General features: G+C 45.0%; 1 protein-coding gene across 1 annotated transcript in view; it reads left to right on the top strand.

Annotated features, from left to right (window-relative positions):
• The window catches only part of ABCA13 (ATP binding cassette subfamily A member 13), a 260,151-nt gene extending 241,894 nt beyond the window's left edge, over positions 1-18,257 (top strand). Inside the window, 4 exon segments of the mRNA XM_032642592.1 lie at positions 16,058-16,163; positions 17,388-17,439; positions 17,442-17,521; positions 18,165-18,257. Coding sequence (XP_032498483.1) covers positions 16,058-16,163; positions 17,388-17,439; positions 17,442-17,521; positions 18,165-18,257 — 331 coding nt within the window.
• The last annotated feature ends 550 nt before the right edge of the window (positions 18,258-18,807 follow it).

The raw sequence follows: 18,807 nt of genomic DNA, 5'->3' as shown, positions 1-18,807 counted from the left end.
TTCCTTGTTTTCTCCTCACAGCGACAACCTGTCCTCTTCTTTGGCAGGTAACTGCATCCTCCCTGCCGGGAGGTCTGTCTGTGCCAATCCTGCCTGGTTCCAATTAGACCCTACGCTCCTGGAGAGCACAACCTCTGTCCTTTGTCCGCCCCAGGATGGCTCTGTGCTCAGGCATCCTTACTGTCTCAGGGATGGAGCCTGGGGGCAGCAGCAGCTGGCCCTGGACCCCCGGGCCCAGGGAACCCAGGAGAACTATTCCAAAGAGGATGCACAGGGTCCTGAAGTGTTTAGGCTTTGATCCCCCAGGAGGGTTAATGTTGCCAGACTCTAAATTCACTCCTTTCCTAATTGGCCGTCCTATTTTTTTTTTTTTTCCTCAACTTCAAGACTGTCTTCTTTTAACTTCTTAAGGTGTCTTAAGTGACAGCTGTAAATAATTAAACACTGTGTTTAACCGTAGAGTTGGCATTCTAATATATTTTTGAATGTTCTTTGTGTTCATAAACAAAGAACCAGCCAAGTTCAAGTTTGATAATCATGGAGTCATACTTTATCGTTTCAGGAAAGAAGCCAATGCTAGATTTCAGTTTCTGGGAGTTACTAAGGGACTTTTCCTGGCTCTGGCTCGGGGCTGCGTCCTGCTCATCCCAGCTTCAGACGGCGTCCCATCCCGATTTGTCTAAAAGTGGGAACTGGTTGGCCAGAAGGACAGACAGGGTCTAGAGTAGGGAATTTCCGTGGCGTGGTCTCTCTGGGGAGAGTGGCATTTTCTCCCCCTCCACGCCCCCTATCTCCCCCCACTCTGAGCCCTCCAGCCTCTGCGTCAACCTTGTGATGTGCGATGTGGTCCCTGCCCTGTTCCACCGCAGGCCTCTTGCCACTGTGAGCTCCTCTCAGACCCTCCTCAGCTGCGTTCTCACTCCGTCCTTCTCCGCGCTCGGCTGGATCCCCCCATGATGACGTCTTCCTTCCTCCTGGAGGACCTGCCCTCCCCTAAGCCTCCCCCCACCGGCCTCCACTGCCGGTGCTCAGTGACCCTGGAGCCTGGATGCCGTCTGCGGCTTTCCTTTCCCCATTTCCAGTCGGAACAGGAGAGGTGCCAGTGCCCCTGGGTGACCCCCTTCAGGCTCAAGAAATTTGGGAATATGTCCCTCCCCCTTTTGCCCCGGCTAAGGAAGTTGTCTTTTCTGAAATTTGTAGAGCACAACCATAACCTGCAGTCTCAGACCCCCTCTCCTCGGTGATCGGGCCCCTTTCCAGGAGTCACTCCTGTTTTCCATTCTCACTTCCACAGCCTCTGGAACAGCCCTTCTCCTATGAGTCCCAGGTCTCACCCTTTATCTGGTAGCCATTGGTTACATGTTCTCTTCCCTCCTGGAGTAAGTACTGTGTGTAGATTATCTAGCATGAGATGACACCTATATAGTGCGTTCCAGACACCAGTCCTGAGTGTTCTACACGTATCAGGTAGCTTATTCCTCATGACCACCAACCCAGTAGCCATCGTTATATGACCCCTTTTTACAGACACAGAAAATAAGACTGGAAAGGCTGAGTGTCATTCCCAGGGTCACTGGTTAGTAAGTGGAAAGGTTGGATGAACCCAAGCACTCTGGTTCCACTTTGTTCTGCAACGTGTATCTTCATGATCACCCCTATGTAACAAGTAAAGGGAGTGAAGCCATCATGGGGCTGGGACTCACCTGTGGCCCATCTGACTCCTGAGCCCCCAGGACGGTCGCCTCACACCCAGCCTGCTTCCCGCTGGGGTGCATCTTGGGGCTGTGCAGACGTGTACGGATGCAGACCCTGCCCGGTCTACAACCACATCTGGGCCAGTTGCTCTCCCCTGTCGATCTTCCTCTTGGCGGTGTTTCCGTGTGTTCTATTGTCGCTAAGTTTCTGACACCCACCCACTTACCATGTTCCTAAGCTGAGAGATGCCTCAGTGAGGTCTCACAAAATACTTATTTATTATCATTCTTCACTTTCTTTGTCCCTATTTTTGAGGGAGCAATTCGCTCCTTTATCAAGTGTATTTCTTTTACTCCTCAGAAAGGAGGTAGCTCTCCTCAGCCTGTGGACACCTGGCTGATCCGCGGAATTCGTCATCACGTTTGCCTTCATGACACCGCATTGCGTGAACACGGTCAGCGTTGCCCTAAGAGTTTCTCATCTGCGTGCTCTTCTCCTGCTGGGCATTCTGGGTGGATGCCTCTGGTCTTGGGCGTTCAGCTCATGAGTGATGTCATCCAGAGCTGTCACCTTACCAAAGGGGGCACCGTGCTGTCATTTTCCCTCAAGAACGAATAGACTGCTTCTCACCCACAGTGAAGATGGGGAACGGAAGTGATGAGAGATTTCTCCCTGGATTCAGACTCACATCGTGATTCCTGTTCATTCACGCACGTTTGCTGAGGGCCTGTCTCAGGAGCCCAACGCAGGTGTGGTTCCCCCGAGTCAGTAAGTCTGGTGTCAGACGGACAGGCATACACAGAAACGTAAACACAACACGCTGTGGTGATTTGGTGAACAAAACGCTGTGTGATGCAATAGTCATCAAATGTTTTGGGGTGTCTGTGTAGTCACAGGGTGTTGAGCTGGAGAGATGAATAAGGCATGAACCCTAAAGAACAAATCAGAAATTATACAAGAGACTGTAAGTGCTGCACCCAGTAGGGGTTAGGAGGAGACAACACTAGCCCAGTGTTTTAAGTGATGGATTGGTGGGGTGGCTTCGTGGAAGAGGGGGCATTTCAACCAAGTGTATTCGTGGGGGGTGACTCAACTATGCATGCGTTTCTGGTGCTGGGAGAGACCTGGAGGTAAACAGTACAAATCGCGTTTGACAAGAGCTGGACTGTCACACAGGCCCAGGGCGAATAGCGGGGCATCCACTTGAAGACAGTCTTTGGGGTTAAACCAAGGAAGACTTAAACGCTGGGGTGAAACGTTAGGGAACAAAGGGAAGGAACGAGAAACAGGAGCAGGAATGGCAATTAAAAGGCGATTCTTGTTCTTTAGCTGGATGTTAATTAAGATGGACTGGAGTTGGCTGGGGACAGGGCGTGTGGGGAAGAAAGCTTTGGTGGGGGGCTTTGCAGAACAATAGAATAGAGCTTTACAGCCGGCTGGTCTGGGGAGTCAGGGAGGGAGGAGCCATCATGGTCACTAACCCTCGGGTTTGGGAAATGGAAGATGGGGCTGTCGGGGAGAAATCAGGGCGCCAGGATGGCTGAGGTGGGGGGGAGCAGAGACATGTCTCTGTGAGCTCCAGGAGCTGCCTGGGGGCTTCATAAGGAAGAAACTGCTCTGTGTTCTGCCCTGTGCCCTTCGCCCTGGCAGGAGCCAGGGAAAGAAGCCTAAAGCTGGTGGTGACGGCTGACTCTTGGGCAACAGAGGGAGAGGATAGCCAGGCTCTTCACACCTTTGCATCACTGTTTGTGAACACGGATATGACAGGTCGGGGCCCTCATCCATGCTCTTACATCTATTGAAAGGTTACCAAACTCAGGCCATTTGCCAGGTGCTTTTTGTGCATTATCTCATTTAATCCTTACAATGTGATAGCTATGAGTTTACCCACTTCACTCTAAAGAAACTCAGACCTAAAGAATTTAGGCGGTTGGCTCAGAACACAGAGTTACAATTGAAAGAAGCAGTTTTCAAACTCAATGCTCGACTCCTGAGTTCCGTATCCCTTTCATACTACAGCTGTCATCCCCACTCACCTGACCCCAAACTGATGGATCGACAAAGCGCTGCAGCAGGGGAGTGGACCCTTATTCTGTTGCGTCTACTGAGAAAACAGACTCCCCTCTTCCTGAAACACAGACTGACCCCCTTGGATGAGACAGCTGAGATTTAGAGTCAAACTTGTAACACCACCTCTAGAGCTTGTAAAAGTTCTTTCACATTTCTGAAAGCTGGTTTTTTCTCTTAATGGAGACAATCATACATATTTGGTAATACTGTGAAAAGAAGTAGACGGATACACCAGTCATTTTCCCACCTGAGGCCGTGATGTCCTCTTTTCCCGAGATGAATGCGTGGTTTATTCCCTCAGTTCTCTCAACAGTTACCACTCCAGAGGGGTCTCCAGTATCTAGTCCACCCGCCCATAGCAGCGGAAGAGCCCCTGGAGGTTAGCTGGCATCACGGCCACCTGGAAATAAGAATGCATTTTCCAGCTCTCACGACCAACCGCTATGTGTGGGCACAGAGATAATAGAAGAGGTGCCAGAAACTTCAAGGATATGACTTTGTAGGAAAGGGCATACACTTTTTCTGCCCTTCCTTCCTTCCTTCCTTCCAACCTGAATGCAAATGTAATGGCTAGAGATGAAGCAACCTCGGCAATGGAGGCCTGTGAACAGAGCAATGGGACAGAATGGGCCACAGGAAGGCCTTACCCCTCTGCACTGGCTGACCTCAGACTATAGGCTTGTTCATATCCTGCTGCTTTGGGTTTTCTGTCACTCATCTGTAAATCTGAACAGACGTACTCTGACATGTGAAACACAGCATTGGTGTGTTTACCTGATTATTTTCAACTTCTTCCCAATGGAATATAAATCTTCTGAGGGTAGACCTTTGTTTCTGTTTATTACTGTATGTCTGACATTTGGGACAGTGCCCGATACATGACATGTGCTCAGGGTATTCGTTGAGCAAATAAATAAATGAGTGAAGGAATGTAAAGTCCAGAGTGCATGGGGGGTCTTTACTAAACGCTATCTTCTTCCAGGTTCTCCGACTGGCCTTAGAAAGAGGAATCAGAGGAGGCTGTGGAGCATTTGGGGTCTGTCCAGCTTAATGAACAACTACTAATAACAGCAACCAACCCCTTTGATAAAGACTTCCATTCCGGTCCCACCGATCTCTGGATGGGGTGAAACCTGCTTTTCTCTCAGAAGCTTCTGTGTTATTCGTCCTCCGTTGGCTGCTTTTAGAAGCAGGCTCTGTCTTACTCAGTGTCCCCATTAACAGGAGCCATCAGGTGCATGATTCAGGCCTAATTGCTGCCACAGCCTTGGCAGTATTCTCCTGTCACTTCTCTGCGGGGTAGCCAGACTCAGCCCTGATGCACCCCGACCTGCCAAGAACTAACGTGCGATGCAGACAGCGAAAACATGCCTCCAAAGCTTAACGTGCACCACGGGATGGTGAATTCTGATTCTAAACACGGTCTCAGCACGAGAAGACCCAGCCTAGCCAAGGAAATGGATTTCTCTTAGGCCAGAACTATATTTCCATTTTCAAATAATTCAAGATTGGAGCTTGGGAAGTTTATTTACTCTGGGTTCAGTTAGCTTAAAATTTAGATGTGTGTGTGCACTCAGAGAAAAATGCATGAACTTGTAACATTTCATGGTTTCATAGTTGAGAAGCATTTTACAAATTTGATTTTGGGTTCTCTTTTATCAAAAGCATTAAAAAAAAAAACAAACTTTTCCCTGAGTTAGATTTTGTTACATAGAGCAGCAAAATGAAGTTTATAAGATGCAGTGGCTTATACGATCATCATTCGTCCTCCTGAAGCTGCAGGTTGGCGGCTCTGTCCCAACGGTCTCTCATCCTTCTCCTGGGATAAGCCTCCGAGCAGTGGGGCTACAAAATGGAATGGCCAAACTGCACAAGTACGATTCAAGCCTGAGGTCACATCACACCTGCCAAACCAAGTCATGTGGCTAAAGAAAAAGAGTAGAAAAGTAGGGCAAGAACCTCTTAGGGCAAGAACACAGCAAGGTTATGCGGTGAAGGGTGTGAGTATGGGAGGGGGCAGAGAGTTGGGGCCATGTTTACAAACTACTACAATCCCAAACATTTGTCACTAATTTTTTTTTAAACAGCAGCCACCCTCTTTCTTTGCTTTTTCACAGATGAATTGAGATATACTTCACATGTCCTGTAACTCTCCCATTTAAAGTGTATCATTCACAGTTATGAGCAGCCATCTCCACAGCCAATTTTAGAACATTTTCATCATCTCAAAAAGACACCCTATCCCTTTAGCTAACCCCCTTCTATTCATTCCAGTTCTAAGCCCTCACTAGTCTGTCTTCTGTCTATTATTAACATATTAATGGAATTACGTAGTGTGTGGTCTTTTCTGACTGGCGGCTTTCACTATTTCTTTGGGCATATACCTTGGAGCGAAATTTTTGGGTCATATAGTAACTCTGTGCTTAACCTTCGAAGGAACTGTCAGACTGTTTTCCAAATCGGCTGCACCATTTTACATTCCTGTCAACAGTGAATGAAGGTTCCCTTTTCTCTACAACCTTACCGTTACTTTAATTCTCTGACTTTTCATTCCAGCCATCCCAATGAATGTTAAGTAGTATCTCGCTGTGATTTTGAGCTGCATTTCTCTGATGACTAACGATGTTGAACATATGTCCGTGTGCTTGTTGCCCATTTGAATGTCTTCTGTGGAGAAATGTCTATTCATATCTTTTGCCCATTTAAAAGAAATTAGGTTGTCTTTTTATTATGTATTTGAAAGAGTTGCATACTCTGGGTACAAGTCCCTTTTCAGATAGATGACTTGCAGATATTGTCTCTTGATACATGGTTTGCCTTTTCACTTTGATAACATCCTTAGAAGCACAGTTGTTTTTAATTTTGAAAAGGCCCAACTTATCTATTGTTTCTTTTGTTTTTCATGTTTTTTGTGTCATATCTGAGAATCCGTTGTGAAATCAGAGACAATGAGGACTTTCCACTCTGCATGATTCTAAGATTTTCATCATTTTAACACTTACATTTAGATATTTGATCCATTTTGCATAAGCTTTGGTATCAACTGTGGGCATTGCATGTGCATCCAGCTCTCTCAGAACTATTTGATGAAAAGATGATTCTTCCATTGAATGGTCCAGGCCACCTTGTCAGAAATCAGTTGGCCACAGGCCCACAGGCTTATTTCTGGACCGAATTCTGTTTCATTGACCCATGTATCTATTCCTGATGCTACCACTCTGTCTTGATCACTGCTTTCAAGTAAGTTTTGAAATTAGTGTTAGTCCTTGAGCTATTTCCTCTTTTGTAAGATTGTTTTAGCTAGCCTAGGTCCACTGCAATTCCATATGAATTTTAGAATCAGCTTGTAATTTCCACAGAGGATTCAACACGGATTCTTACAGAGATTATGTTGAATCTCTAGACCAATTTGAGGAGTATTGTCGTCTTAACAATGTTAAGTCCTCTGAGTCATGTACGTGGTGTGCTTTTCTGCTTATTTAAATCTTCTTTAATTTCTTTTAACGATGTTTCCTAGTTATAAAATATAAATTCTGCATTTCTTTTGTTAAATTTAATCGTGTTTTATTTATTTTGATGCTATTATAAATGGAATTAAAATTTTTTTTCATTTTCTGAGTGTTTGTTGCAAGTGTGTAGAAGTCATTTTTATGCATTGCTCTTGTATCTTACAACCTTGCTGGACACATTTATGAGTTCCTACAGTATTTAGTGGATTCCTTAGGCATTTCTATATATACGCTCACGCTGTTTATAAATGTAATTTTACTTCTTCCTTTTCAATATGGATGCCTTTTATTTATTTTTCTTACAAAATGGCTCGAGGTAGAAACTTCCTTTTTATTCTTGTGTTGTTGAGTGTTTTTAATCATAAAAAAGTGTTGGCTTTTGCCAAATGTTTTCTCTGCATCTATTGAGATGATCATATTGTATTATATTAGCTGATTTTCAGATATTAAACCAACCTTGCATTCCTAGGATAAATCACACTTGATAATGGTATGTAATTGCTTTTTATGTTCAGTTTGTTAGTATTTTGTTGAGCATTTTTGTGTCCATGTTCATAACAGATATTGGTCTCTCAAAAACAGATATTGTTTTTCTCTTTTGATACTTTTACCTGGTTTGGTATCCTGGTAATACTGGCCTCATAAAATCAGTGGGGAAGTACTCTTCCTCTTCTATTTTTTAGAAGAATTTATGATCCCAATTAACATTTTCTTTGATATGGATCATCTAGTTTTTAATTCATGTTTGGAGGAATCCAGGGTAATACTGAGAAAATATTTACTGTCTTGATGACTTGTTTCACAACCCATGTATCATTAGGGTCTTCTCTGCCCATGGGGAATGGGAATACCTGCCTGAATTCATGGCAGCAAGGGTTCAGAGTCCCCTGTCCGAGGGGCCCTGTGAGTTCCTGGTGCCTCATCACCTTGTCACACGCCCCACTGTCTCTGTGCACCTGTGGGCCCCCCACCCCATGTGCTTGCTGGTGGGCCTGGGACCACGTCGGCTCAGCTGTGTGCCCCTCTCATTATTCGCCCCCCAAACGCGTCAGGCTCCAGTGTTCTGTGAACTTCGTCTTCTTCCTGTTGTTGTTGAACGTGGAGCTGAGGGGGAGGCGGGCCCAGCGCAGCACAGAGCTTCCTGTCCACCCGGTCCCGTCCTGCGCCCTCTGTTGCTCACTGGCCAGACTCCTCTGGTGGTCAGTATGTACCCATCCTGCTGTCCAGCAGGAATGTTTCAGCCATGTTGAGGCCCCAGAGACTTCCTCCCTGGGTCTGGCTTCTTGAAGCATTTTCTCAGCAAAGGGAGGGAGGCTGCCTCTTAATTCCTCTCTGCTAAGAAAATCATTCATTTTCCTCATTATTCCATTATTGTTTTAAAGCCTGTATTACATGGGATCTGACTGGAGTCCACAGAGATTATCTGGGAAACGAAATTCAGAAGAGCTTTAATTGCATCTTCCGAGAGGATCATCCCTTCTATGCCCCCTCCACTCCTCCAGACCGCGGCCAGTCAGAATCGAGTGCATTTGCTTGTGGGCAGGGAGCCGAGCCCTCGCCCTGCCCGGAAGGGCTTTACGAAGCCGTGATCACTGCCCACAGGGCAGCTGAGCGGAGTGCAGGCTCTGAGGTTCCCCATCTTAATGATGCTGTTTCCCTCCCGAGGTCTCACCTGTGAGTGCTTGGGCCGCCTCTCCAGGCAGCACTCACCCAGCCGGGAGGAAAACTGCCCTGACTTTTTTCCGTGGGGCATTTGCTTAATTACGTTGAAAGGCTCAGAGAGAAAAATCAAGGTGAGAATGACTACTTTAGTCCCCACCACCTCTGCGGGGGCGGTGGAGTGAACACAGTGAGGCCGCTGAGTCTGTCAGCAGGCAGACCCCCAGGGTTTGCCGTGTTATGAAGTCTGATGTGACAGGACATCCATCCAGCTGCTCGAAATGTCTCCTTTTCCCAAAGACTCTTCCCTTCTTGTACTGATGTCACCCAGGATGGACAGGTACCTAAACCACAGAAATGCCAGTCTCTTTCACGATCAAGCTTCTGATCGTGTTTGCTTTAGGAAAACGTGCCACTCTGTAACATTTCCAGGTTAGGGCCTGTATTTCCTACTGAGATTCAGTGGGGCTGTGCCAGGAATCCCACCCAATGCTAGGACATTTGTTTTCTATTTGTTTTCAGATGGCTTATGTGGTTTTCTACTAAACTGAACCAACCTGCTCAGTGAAATAATTTTTGTAGTTTGCTATTGGCCCCTACTTTTTTCTTTTTTTTGTGGTACACAGGCCTCTCACTGTTGTGGCCTCTCCCGCTGTGGAGCACAGGCTCCGAACGCGCAGGCTCAGCGGCCATGGCTCATGGGCCCAGCCACTCCACAGCATGTGGAATCTTCCCGGACCGGGGCAAGAACCCGTGTTCCCTGCAGCGGCAGGCGGACTCTCAACAACTGTGCCACCAGGGAAGCCCTTGGCGCCTACTTTTATGGAGGAGGATTTTTACACATTTAGAAGCTTTTTTATGCTTCTATTGATCAGAAAATCACATAAATAATTTATTTCAACAATAAAGACCTCTGTTGACTCCCCCCTCCACACTCTGAGTGAAAGTTATCTTCTGTTACTCAGAGTAGAAATCATGGTGTCAGGGCTTCAACTTTATAGATAGTAGTTAAACTTATATCTCAAGTTTCTCTTTAAAAATGAAAAGAGTAAAAAAAGAAATGTCTACTGATCAGGATTGAGAAATATAGAAAATCACATGTACTACTACCAGCCTTAGAATGTATCTTTTATCTATCTAGATTCTAAGGCATTTCTGAAATGAAGAAAAATGTTGAGAGATCGTGAAAAAAATGCAGGAAGCTGGATGAGGGCCCTGGTCTTAAGCTGAAATCTCAGCATCCTGAAAACAACGTGGTCCATGGTGCTGGCTGGGCAGGTGACAGGGGTCTAGTGCTGCAGGAGTGGGTGCTTACTTTACCATCCTTCTGACCTGACTATTTCCTCATGCTTTAAAAAGGGTCCTTTTCAACTCTCCCCCAAAGAAAAGAAAACCTATAGAAATATTCAGCCCATTTTGCTTTTCATTTAGGAGAGAAATTTTAACAAAAAATTTAATCCACTCACTGATTCATCAAACAGTACCTGGACGCCAGGCAGGAGAGCTGATGGGCCTTGCCTTCGAGCAGCTTTGCTGTAGCAGCTGATCAAATAGGAGGATGCTCCACACATGGGAATGCACAGGAGAAGGGCATCCTGACCCTGAGAGCCCAAGGGAACCTTTGGAGGCAAAGGCCTCCACACTCAGCATAGGACCTTGCACAAGGAGCACCAAATCAACACATTGAATAAATGGAGAAAAGGGATCAGGTATGAGCAGAATGAAAAGCTGAAGGCAAGGGTATGCTTCAGGTCATGGAGAGCCTGGCAGGCTGAGTCCAAGAGTTTGACTTTATTTATTTTTTTAGATTTCATTGGAGTTTAGTTGATTTACCATGTTGTGTTAGTTTCTTCTGCAGAGCAAAGTGACTCAGATATACATGTATATATATCCTTTCTTTTCATATTCTTTTCCATTATGGATTATCCCAGGATACTGAATAGAGTTCCCTGTGCTCTACAGTAGGACCTTTTTGTTTATCTCTTCTCTTTACATAATAGTTGCCTCAGGAGTTTGACTTCAGAGGGAAGATGTCCAATCTTTCGGTGAAGGCTTCGTGGCCTCCAAGTTCTGAGACAGTTCTGCTGGCCTTTGCTCGTGGCAGCTTTGACCTGTGCTCTGAATTCTGGATCTGAGGCTGGTGGGGTCATTTAAGAACCTGGCATCCTGGCTGTAGAGAGGAATCTTCATGCTCAGAGGTGTGTGAACATGGATCAACCTTCTCTTCACTGTGAGGCTGTGTCACCTGCCCCCCGAGATCTTGCCTTTAAACTCAGAAGTTCACAGAGGCTCTTTCCAAAGTCCCTTTCTTCCCTGGGAGGAATGCTGGTGCCAGCTGCCAAAGGCTGCTTTTCATTCGTTCGCTGTCAGAGGCTCTCTTTTTTTTGTTTTCCAACATCTTTATTGGAGTATAATTGCTGTACAATGGTGTGTTAGTTTCTGCTTTATAACAAAGTGAATCAGTTATACATAAACATATATCCCCATATCTCCTCCCTCTTGCATCTCCCTCCCTCCCACCCTCCCTATCCCACCCCTCTAGGTGGTCACAAAGCACCGAGCTGATCTCCCTGTGCTATGCGGCTGCTTCCCACTAGCTATCTACCTTACGTTTGGTAGTGTATATATGTCCATACCATTCTTTCACTTTATCACAGCTTACCCTTCTCCCTCTCCATATCCTCAAGTCCATTCTCTAGGAGGTCTGTGTCTTTATTCCCGTCTTGCCCCTAGGTTCTTCATGACCTATTTTTTTCTTAGATTCCATATATATGTGTTAGCATGTGGTATTTGTTTTTCTTTCTGACTTACTTCACTCTGTGTGACAGACTCTAGGTCCATCCACCTCACTACAAATAGCTCAATTTCGTTTCTTTTTATGGCTGAATAATATTCCATTGTATATATGTGCCACATCTTCTTTATCCATTCATCTGTTGATGGACACTTAGGTTGCTTCCATGTCCTGGCTGTTGTAAATAGAGTTGCAATGAACATTTTGATACATGACACTTTTTGAATTATGGTTTTCTCAGGGTATATGCCCAGTAGTGGGAGGCTCTCTTTATGTTAATGCCTTCCCTGCATACTTCTCAGGACCGTTCAGATTTGCATCTGCAGTGGTTAGAAAGGTTTCTGAAACAGACTTAACTGAAGTGGAAGTAATAAAGGCCCTGGCCCTGGAAAGACGTGGTTTTGAGTCAGAAGGCCTGGGTAGTCCCGTCTCTGCTAGTGATAAGCTGAGTCATGGTGAGAAGCCCAGACCTCTTTGGGGCTCACAGTATTATTATAAATATGTGATATGATATGATATGATATCATATCATATGATCTAATCTAATCCTAATCTAATCTAATCTAATCTAATATATAGTAATTCCCCTACATACCAACCTTCAGGTTGTGAACTTTCAAAGATGGGAACGTACGTTCGCACGTCCAGTCACATGTTAGTTCAGGTGTCTGGCGTACATTGTCACGTGCGTGCATCCTCTACAAGTGGCTGTGCTTTTGTGTACTTTACTGTACGGGACTGTATAGAGTACAGTAGTATAGTATCTTTATTTCAAGCCCAGGGTGTCTGGAAGCAAGCGTAAAAGCAGCAGTGATGTAGCTGGTACTGCTAAGAAAAGCCAGCTCTTGTACTATACTAGTGTATACTTTTCAAGGTACTGTCCTGTAGATTAAAAATGTTTTCTTTATTTTTGGTGTTTGTTTTTTATGTGTTACTTGTATGAAAAGTATTATAAACCTATTACAGTACAGTACTATATAGCCGATTGGGTTAGTTGTGTACCTAGACTAACTTTGTCGGACTTAACGAACAAATTGGACTTATGAATGAGCTCTCAGAATGGAGCTCATTTTTATGTAGGGGACTTACTGTAATTAATATAACATAATATAATATAATGAAGTACTTGATGTGAAAGTATTCATATCAAGAATGCCATTGCTCGTGGGCGATTAGAGAGGACTGTTTGGAGCTTGAATGTAACCGACAAGTATCCATCACTCAGCCAGCCCTCCTTATTCTCTCATTGGCTTTTATAATACACGTGTGTGTGTTTGTTATGCCATTAGTGCGTTGCCTGCTCCCCTGTTTTAGCGTCTATTAGGTGTATTACACTGAATGTTTGTGGTACCTAAATGTTGTATCCCAGCAGTGGTCGAATGCTTCTTACAGGTGCCTTCACTGGTAGATGACGCTGTTTATTTATCTTTATGTAATCGTCAACTTTGCAAATGATGTGGACATGATCTGTTGTCTGGAAATGTGAGAGGAATGAGAGACTATATAAGCGAATAACTCCTTGGTTCCTTTGAAAGCTTTTAGACTGGAAAGCACATGAATCAAATAAATCCTTTGTGGAATTTAGATCATTGGCATAAATGTGTGTAGGTTATAGGCAGAAATGAGAAAGGAAGGCTAACATAAATTAGATACTCGCATCGTGAATGCATTTGATAATCTGCAAAGATTCTCTTAGTTATTGAAGATGCTGTGCTTTTATAAGTTTCTGTCTACATGTCTTGTTGAGTATTCTAGAGAGGTCCTCAGGAATTTGCCAACCAATTTCAGAAACATATTCTCTTGAGTTTTTTTTTTTTCCTAAGAACTGTGTAATTCAGATTCTCTAGAGTAAAGCTGAATTTTAAACATTAATATGTATATATTCTTATAGTGAGAACTTGTTAGACAGTTATTGGAATTTAGTGTGCATTTTTTAAAATGAATTAGGAAAATACGCCTGGAGGGCTGCCATTCCTGTGAATGTGAATTAGATCGTAGCATGTATGAAAGAGCAAAGTCATTTCTGCTTACTCAGTGTTGCCTCTCACCCTTGTATTTTTATGTAGCAAATGCAGCAAATATGTGTCCTGATTTTTAAATTTTATTTTATTGAAGTCTAGGTGAGTTACAATGTTGTGTTGATTTATTTCATATTCTTTTCCATTGTGGTTTATCACAGGATATTGAATATAGTTTCTTGTGCTCTACAATAGGATCTTGTTGTTTATCTATTCTGTATATAATAGTTTGCATCTGCTAATCCCAAACTCCCACTCCATCCAACAACCCCCACTTGGCAACCACAAGTCTGTTCTCTATGTCTGCGATTCTGTTTCTGTTTCATAGATAGGTTCATTTGTGTCATATTTTAGATTCCACATATAAGCGATAACATATAATATTTGTCTTTCTCTGTCTGACTTACTTCACTCAGTATGATAACCTCTAGGTCCATCTGTGTTCTGATTTTTCATTTGCTTTATCTAACTTCCCCAGATAAATTGTGAGCATCTTCACACCAGAGAAAGGGCTCCTTCATTTTGGCCACGTCCTGGGCAGAACCTTGGTTTCACTGCACATTTATTCACCTGCTTCCTCAGTTCCAGGTACTGTCCCACCTAAGCTACAGGGTTTCACGCACTCTGTTCTCTGACAGCCGCCTCGGGGAGCTGGTTTCATGATCCCATTTTCTAGATGAAGGAACCGAGGTGGGAAAAGTTGACTCCCTGGGGTCAGAGGTCTGAAGTGAGCATGGGGGTTGGGGAGAGAGGGCTGGATCACACCCAGGCTATCCAGATGCTTTGACCTTTGCCCCCAGGATCGTCATCACCACCTGACCAGGAGCACCTCTCCATCCTTCAGGTGTCCCCCTCCAGCCTGTCCCCCCCAGGACAGCTGCGAGCTCTCTGATGGGCAGCAGCTCCTGAAGCAGCCCCTCCCCGTGGGGGCCATTCAAGGATCTGGGCTTCAGCTCTTCCCTATGGGGAATATTAAATGCGCACCTGCCCCGGATGCTGTCGTGGACATGGAGCTGGGACCCTTGCACCTCGGCAGCACTGCGTCTGACACGGGCCCGGAGCTGGCGGGGCGACAGAACACACACGTCCTGTGCTGACCCGGGTGGGGGTCGGCCTCAGAGAGTCCCGAGAGCGAACTCAGGCGACCTGCGTCTCCGGCTGCTTTCACCGATGTTCTGTCCTCAGCAACCTGTCAGCCCTGAGTGGCCTGGAAACCGTTAGCTCGAAATAGCGGGAGACCGTTGGAGTCACACAGGTCTCAGGGGATCTGAAAGCAGGGCAGGACGCTGGGACACAGAACCAGGACGAGGATCTCTGGGTGCTCACAAGGCTGATCCATGTCCCTGAAGCGTGGCCACACTACCTTTGGCCTCTTCTTCACCAGGTAGATTCACCGGAAAAGTGCTTTACCCATAAACATGTTAGTCAATCTCACCTACGGAAAACTTCCTTAAATGTAACCATTTCCCCAGCAATGCTTTGTAAATGAAGGTGCTTGTAAGGCTCTGAGCATGCCTTTTTTCATCCATTCATTCATTCATTTGACTAATATTTATTAGTTCTAGGTACTTGGGGTACATACATCAGTGAAGAAAACCAACGAAAAATTGCTAACATCTTGATATATTTGTGCATTTGCTTTCATTCAATAGATCTTTACTGAGATGCGGGGCATCTGGGGTATGCAGTAGAATAAACACTCATGGTTTTGGGAAGCCCTATGCATTCTTGGAGGTCACTGTTTGAGGTTGTGTATGGTACGAACGTAACCTCGGGTCTGGTCGCTCAGACCCCAGCAGACCTACCGCCCACAGCTCTGCAATGTCAGGCCGAGGGGCCCCTGTAGTCACAGGGCCCGCAGGGTTAAGTACAGTTGGGAGAGTTGTTTCCTGTGATAAACGAATGCCTGGCTTCATCCCGTAAGCAGCCCCTATTCCCTTCCATCCTTCCCAGCCACGCTGTCATCCCTTGAAGCTGGGATGTTCTCAGGGTCTGTCTCCAGCCCAGCTCTGTCTTCTTAACTCAGTACGTTGCTTTCACACTTTCACCCTCCCTCTTGTATGGACTAGGTGTTGATTCCAGAATTTGCTGATTTTTTGAAAAGATAAATCAGTCTCTGTGTCAATGAATTACAGCAAACTGCACAAGTGAGTTGTAATTACTTCCTGAATATTCTATTTTTGAGAACACAAAATTTTCCAACAATTTGGAATAGTTACTTTCTTTTTCTGCCTTCTTGTGAAAATGGACTTAGAGTTTATCGATCTTAGGGCTATACAATAGTAACCTTATTTTTAAAATTCAACTCTCAGGTTTGGTGATGGTTATACAGTCAAGGTTTGGGTCTGCAACAAAGCAAATCAACACAATGCTGTTTCCGACTGCTTGAAGCTCTCTTTTCCAGGAATCCAGTTTAAGGTAGTGCTAATATTGTACATTACTTCTTTGTTTTGAGCTAAAAACATCTTATGAGTGTACTTGTATTTTCCCCTGTTTTAATTATTTGCTGTCAAAAGATATCGCTTATCGTTCTGGCCTCATTGCAAAGTATAGGCCACACTTCTCCCCGCAAAATAGCAGGGGTGGTGGATCTCACCTGACCTTGCTGAAGGACGACAAGCCTGCTTTTCCCCTTGTTGGGTCACCCAGAGCAGATGGTGGTTACTCATCCCCCCTTTTCTGTGGGAACAACTTCATTACACAGTTTGTTTTGTTGAGGACGGAAGATACAAAAGTTAATTTCTCCCATGCATTTGCTGTGGGGTTCGTAGACTCAGGGATTTCAACATTAATTCACAGGAAGGGCCCTGGGCTTGAGATCACAACCCTCTACACACTTGATGCAAAGTGTGGTCCCTGAGCCAGCAGGTCTTCATCACCTGGGAGCAGGTGAGAGCTGCAGCATCTCAGTCCCCAGCATACTGACCCCAAATTTGCACTTTACCAAGGGGACTAGGCAATCCTTGTACACACAAATGTCTGAGAAGCGCCACCTGCAGTTCTCTTGGATGACCCCATGATTCCAGTTTGTCGTAACTTTTAATAGATTGTAGTCCATAAAGGAGCTACGCATTGTGTGTCTATTTCATCCACGACCATTTGGTAAAATCCTACCTGGCGAGAAGCATGCCCTCCAAGTCACAGTGGTTCAAGGGTCACTCTAAACTACCCCATGAATCGTTGTTGGGATCTCCATGTGCACCCGTGGAAATGAGGCTCAGAACAGTTAAACATCTCACCAGGAGTTGGTCAGCTAACGATGGGGATGGCCGGGTGCTCCCGTGTGAGGTTCAGGCGTCTTTGTGCATCTCTGTGATGTCACATATACCTCCTTCTTCTCAGCTTTCGATAGGTGTCTTCTTTCCCCTAGAGAGGGCTTTCCAGGTTTGTGGCAAGGCGAGGGGGGGCAGAAAGGGGCAGAGAGGCCACCCCACCCAGGGGGACACCTCTTATCAAATATGCCTTGTGGTGAATTGTAGCCCATGACTGTTCTCTGGAGACTCACAAAACTGACCCCCACACCTAGTTAGTATTTAAAGGTGTGGTTTGCAAAAAGATAATTTATTTGGCAATTAAATACAGTGTGATCAATTTTGCTTAAGATTCCAATCCTGTGATCCAATTTTTTTTTTTTTCTTTTAGGGGCAGCGCCTTAATTTATCAGAATACCATGTGCCAGAAAGATGGGCGTGCTTAGCCTGTTCAGAGTTCTGGAGGACAATAAAAACTTCCTGAGTATCAAATATTACTCCATCAAGCACACCCATCTGGAGCAGGTCTGGTACCTCAAAGGTGTCACCACGTGGTTTTGCTTGAGGCCTACTCCAGCCGACTTAAAAATGAGCCAGATTATACTTCTTGAGATCACCATTTCTTTTATCAATCACCATTTGAGTTTGCAAAATTCTGATAAAGATGGTGAGTGTGAGGGGCCCCATTTATTGTGTGCTCTCCACTCAAGGTAAATATTCGACGTTCAGGGCTTCCATCTGCTCATAATTTCATTGGTCACTCAGTAAACAGATCAGGCCCCATCAGCCTTCCCATCCCCACTTACCCACCGGCCCCCGCCAATAAGTAAAGGGGCTCCACTGTAAGTGAGCTGACTTCGGGAAGAAAAGTGCTTGGTTCCCTGAGTCCCAGAAGGTGAAATCAGATCACAGGTTCAATCTAAAGCCGTGCTTAAGGCATCGAGAATTTCCTGACGATTTATTAATTTTCCAGAAATGTTTATCATTCCTGGAGTTGGGTCCTCAGAAGACCTACCTGTTGAGGGTGATTTAGGAAGGGGTGCTATGAATGAATGGTTATGGGTCTTAGGAAAAGTCGGGCAGGGCTTGGAGAAGATGTTCCCTGTAATAGTTGAGAACAAAGGGTTGAGTGTTCCTCGAAGTTAATTATTTTCATCATTTCTTTCAGATATTTGTTAATTTTGCGACTGTGCAGCAACAAACTGCACCACCTCCTGATCTGTCCACCGGCCGTGAGCACCCACAGAACCTGCCTGTGTAAGCGCTGAAGAAGACGCTGTTCAGAGAAATAAAACCTCGTCGTTTGTTATAATTAAGATTCAAAGATCAAAGGAGCGAGTGGGCGCGCAGAGGAGCTGGAAGACGCAGGGCAGGCAGTCCAATCTCATTCTCTCCTTCATTTTCTGTTTTGAAGCTCTTTGTTAATTACACACTGAAAGGTCATTCTTTTCTGCAGACTTTTGGGCAGTTCCTCCGATTCAGTTACTGTCTTTGCCAAGGCGAGATGGGCCGGCTTCCTGGGACATGGGAAGGAATTGACATTCCTTCTGGAGCTGGAAAGGCTGTCAGAGTTTGTCCAGGTCAAACATTCCATTTTAATTTTAAGGAAACTGAGGCCCCCAAGGCTAATCTATTTTTTGTTGTCCTTTTACTAGATTATGCTTACATGTGTCTAAATAACAATTCAGTGATTTAAATGTACCGTTTCTCTAACCCTGGATGACACTATATGTTATGAGATGAAAGCGTACCATTTTTTCTTACAAAAGATGCTTTTAAAAAAATAGGAATTAAAGAGCTTTTCAGTCAAT

Source organism: Phocoena sinus, chromosome 9, assembly GCF_008692025.1.
Source record: "Phocoena sinus isolate mPhoSin1 chromosome 9, mPhoSin1.pri, whole genome shotgun sequence".
Classification (NCBI taxonomy): domain Eukaryota; kingdom Metazoa; phylum Chordata; class Mammalia; order Artiodactyla; family Phocoenidae; genus Phocoena; species Phocoena sinus.
The sequence above is the reverse complement of the archived record's forward strand: the minus strand, read 5'-3'. Positions and strand labels throughout refer to the sequence as shown.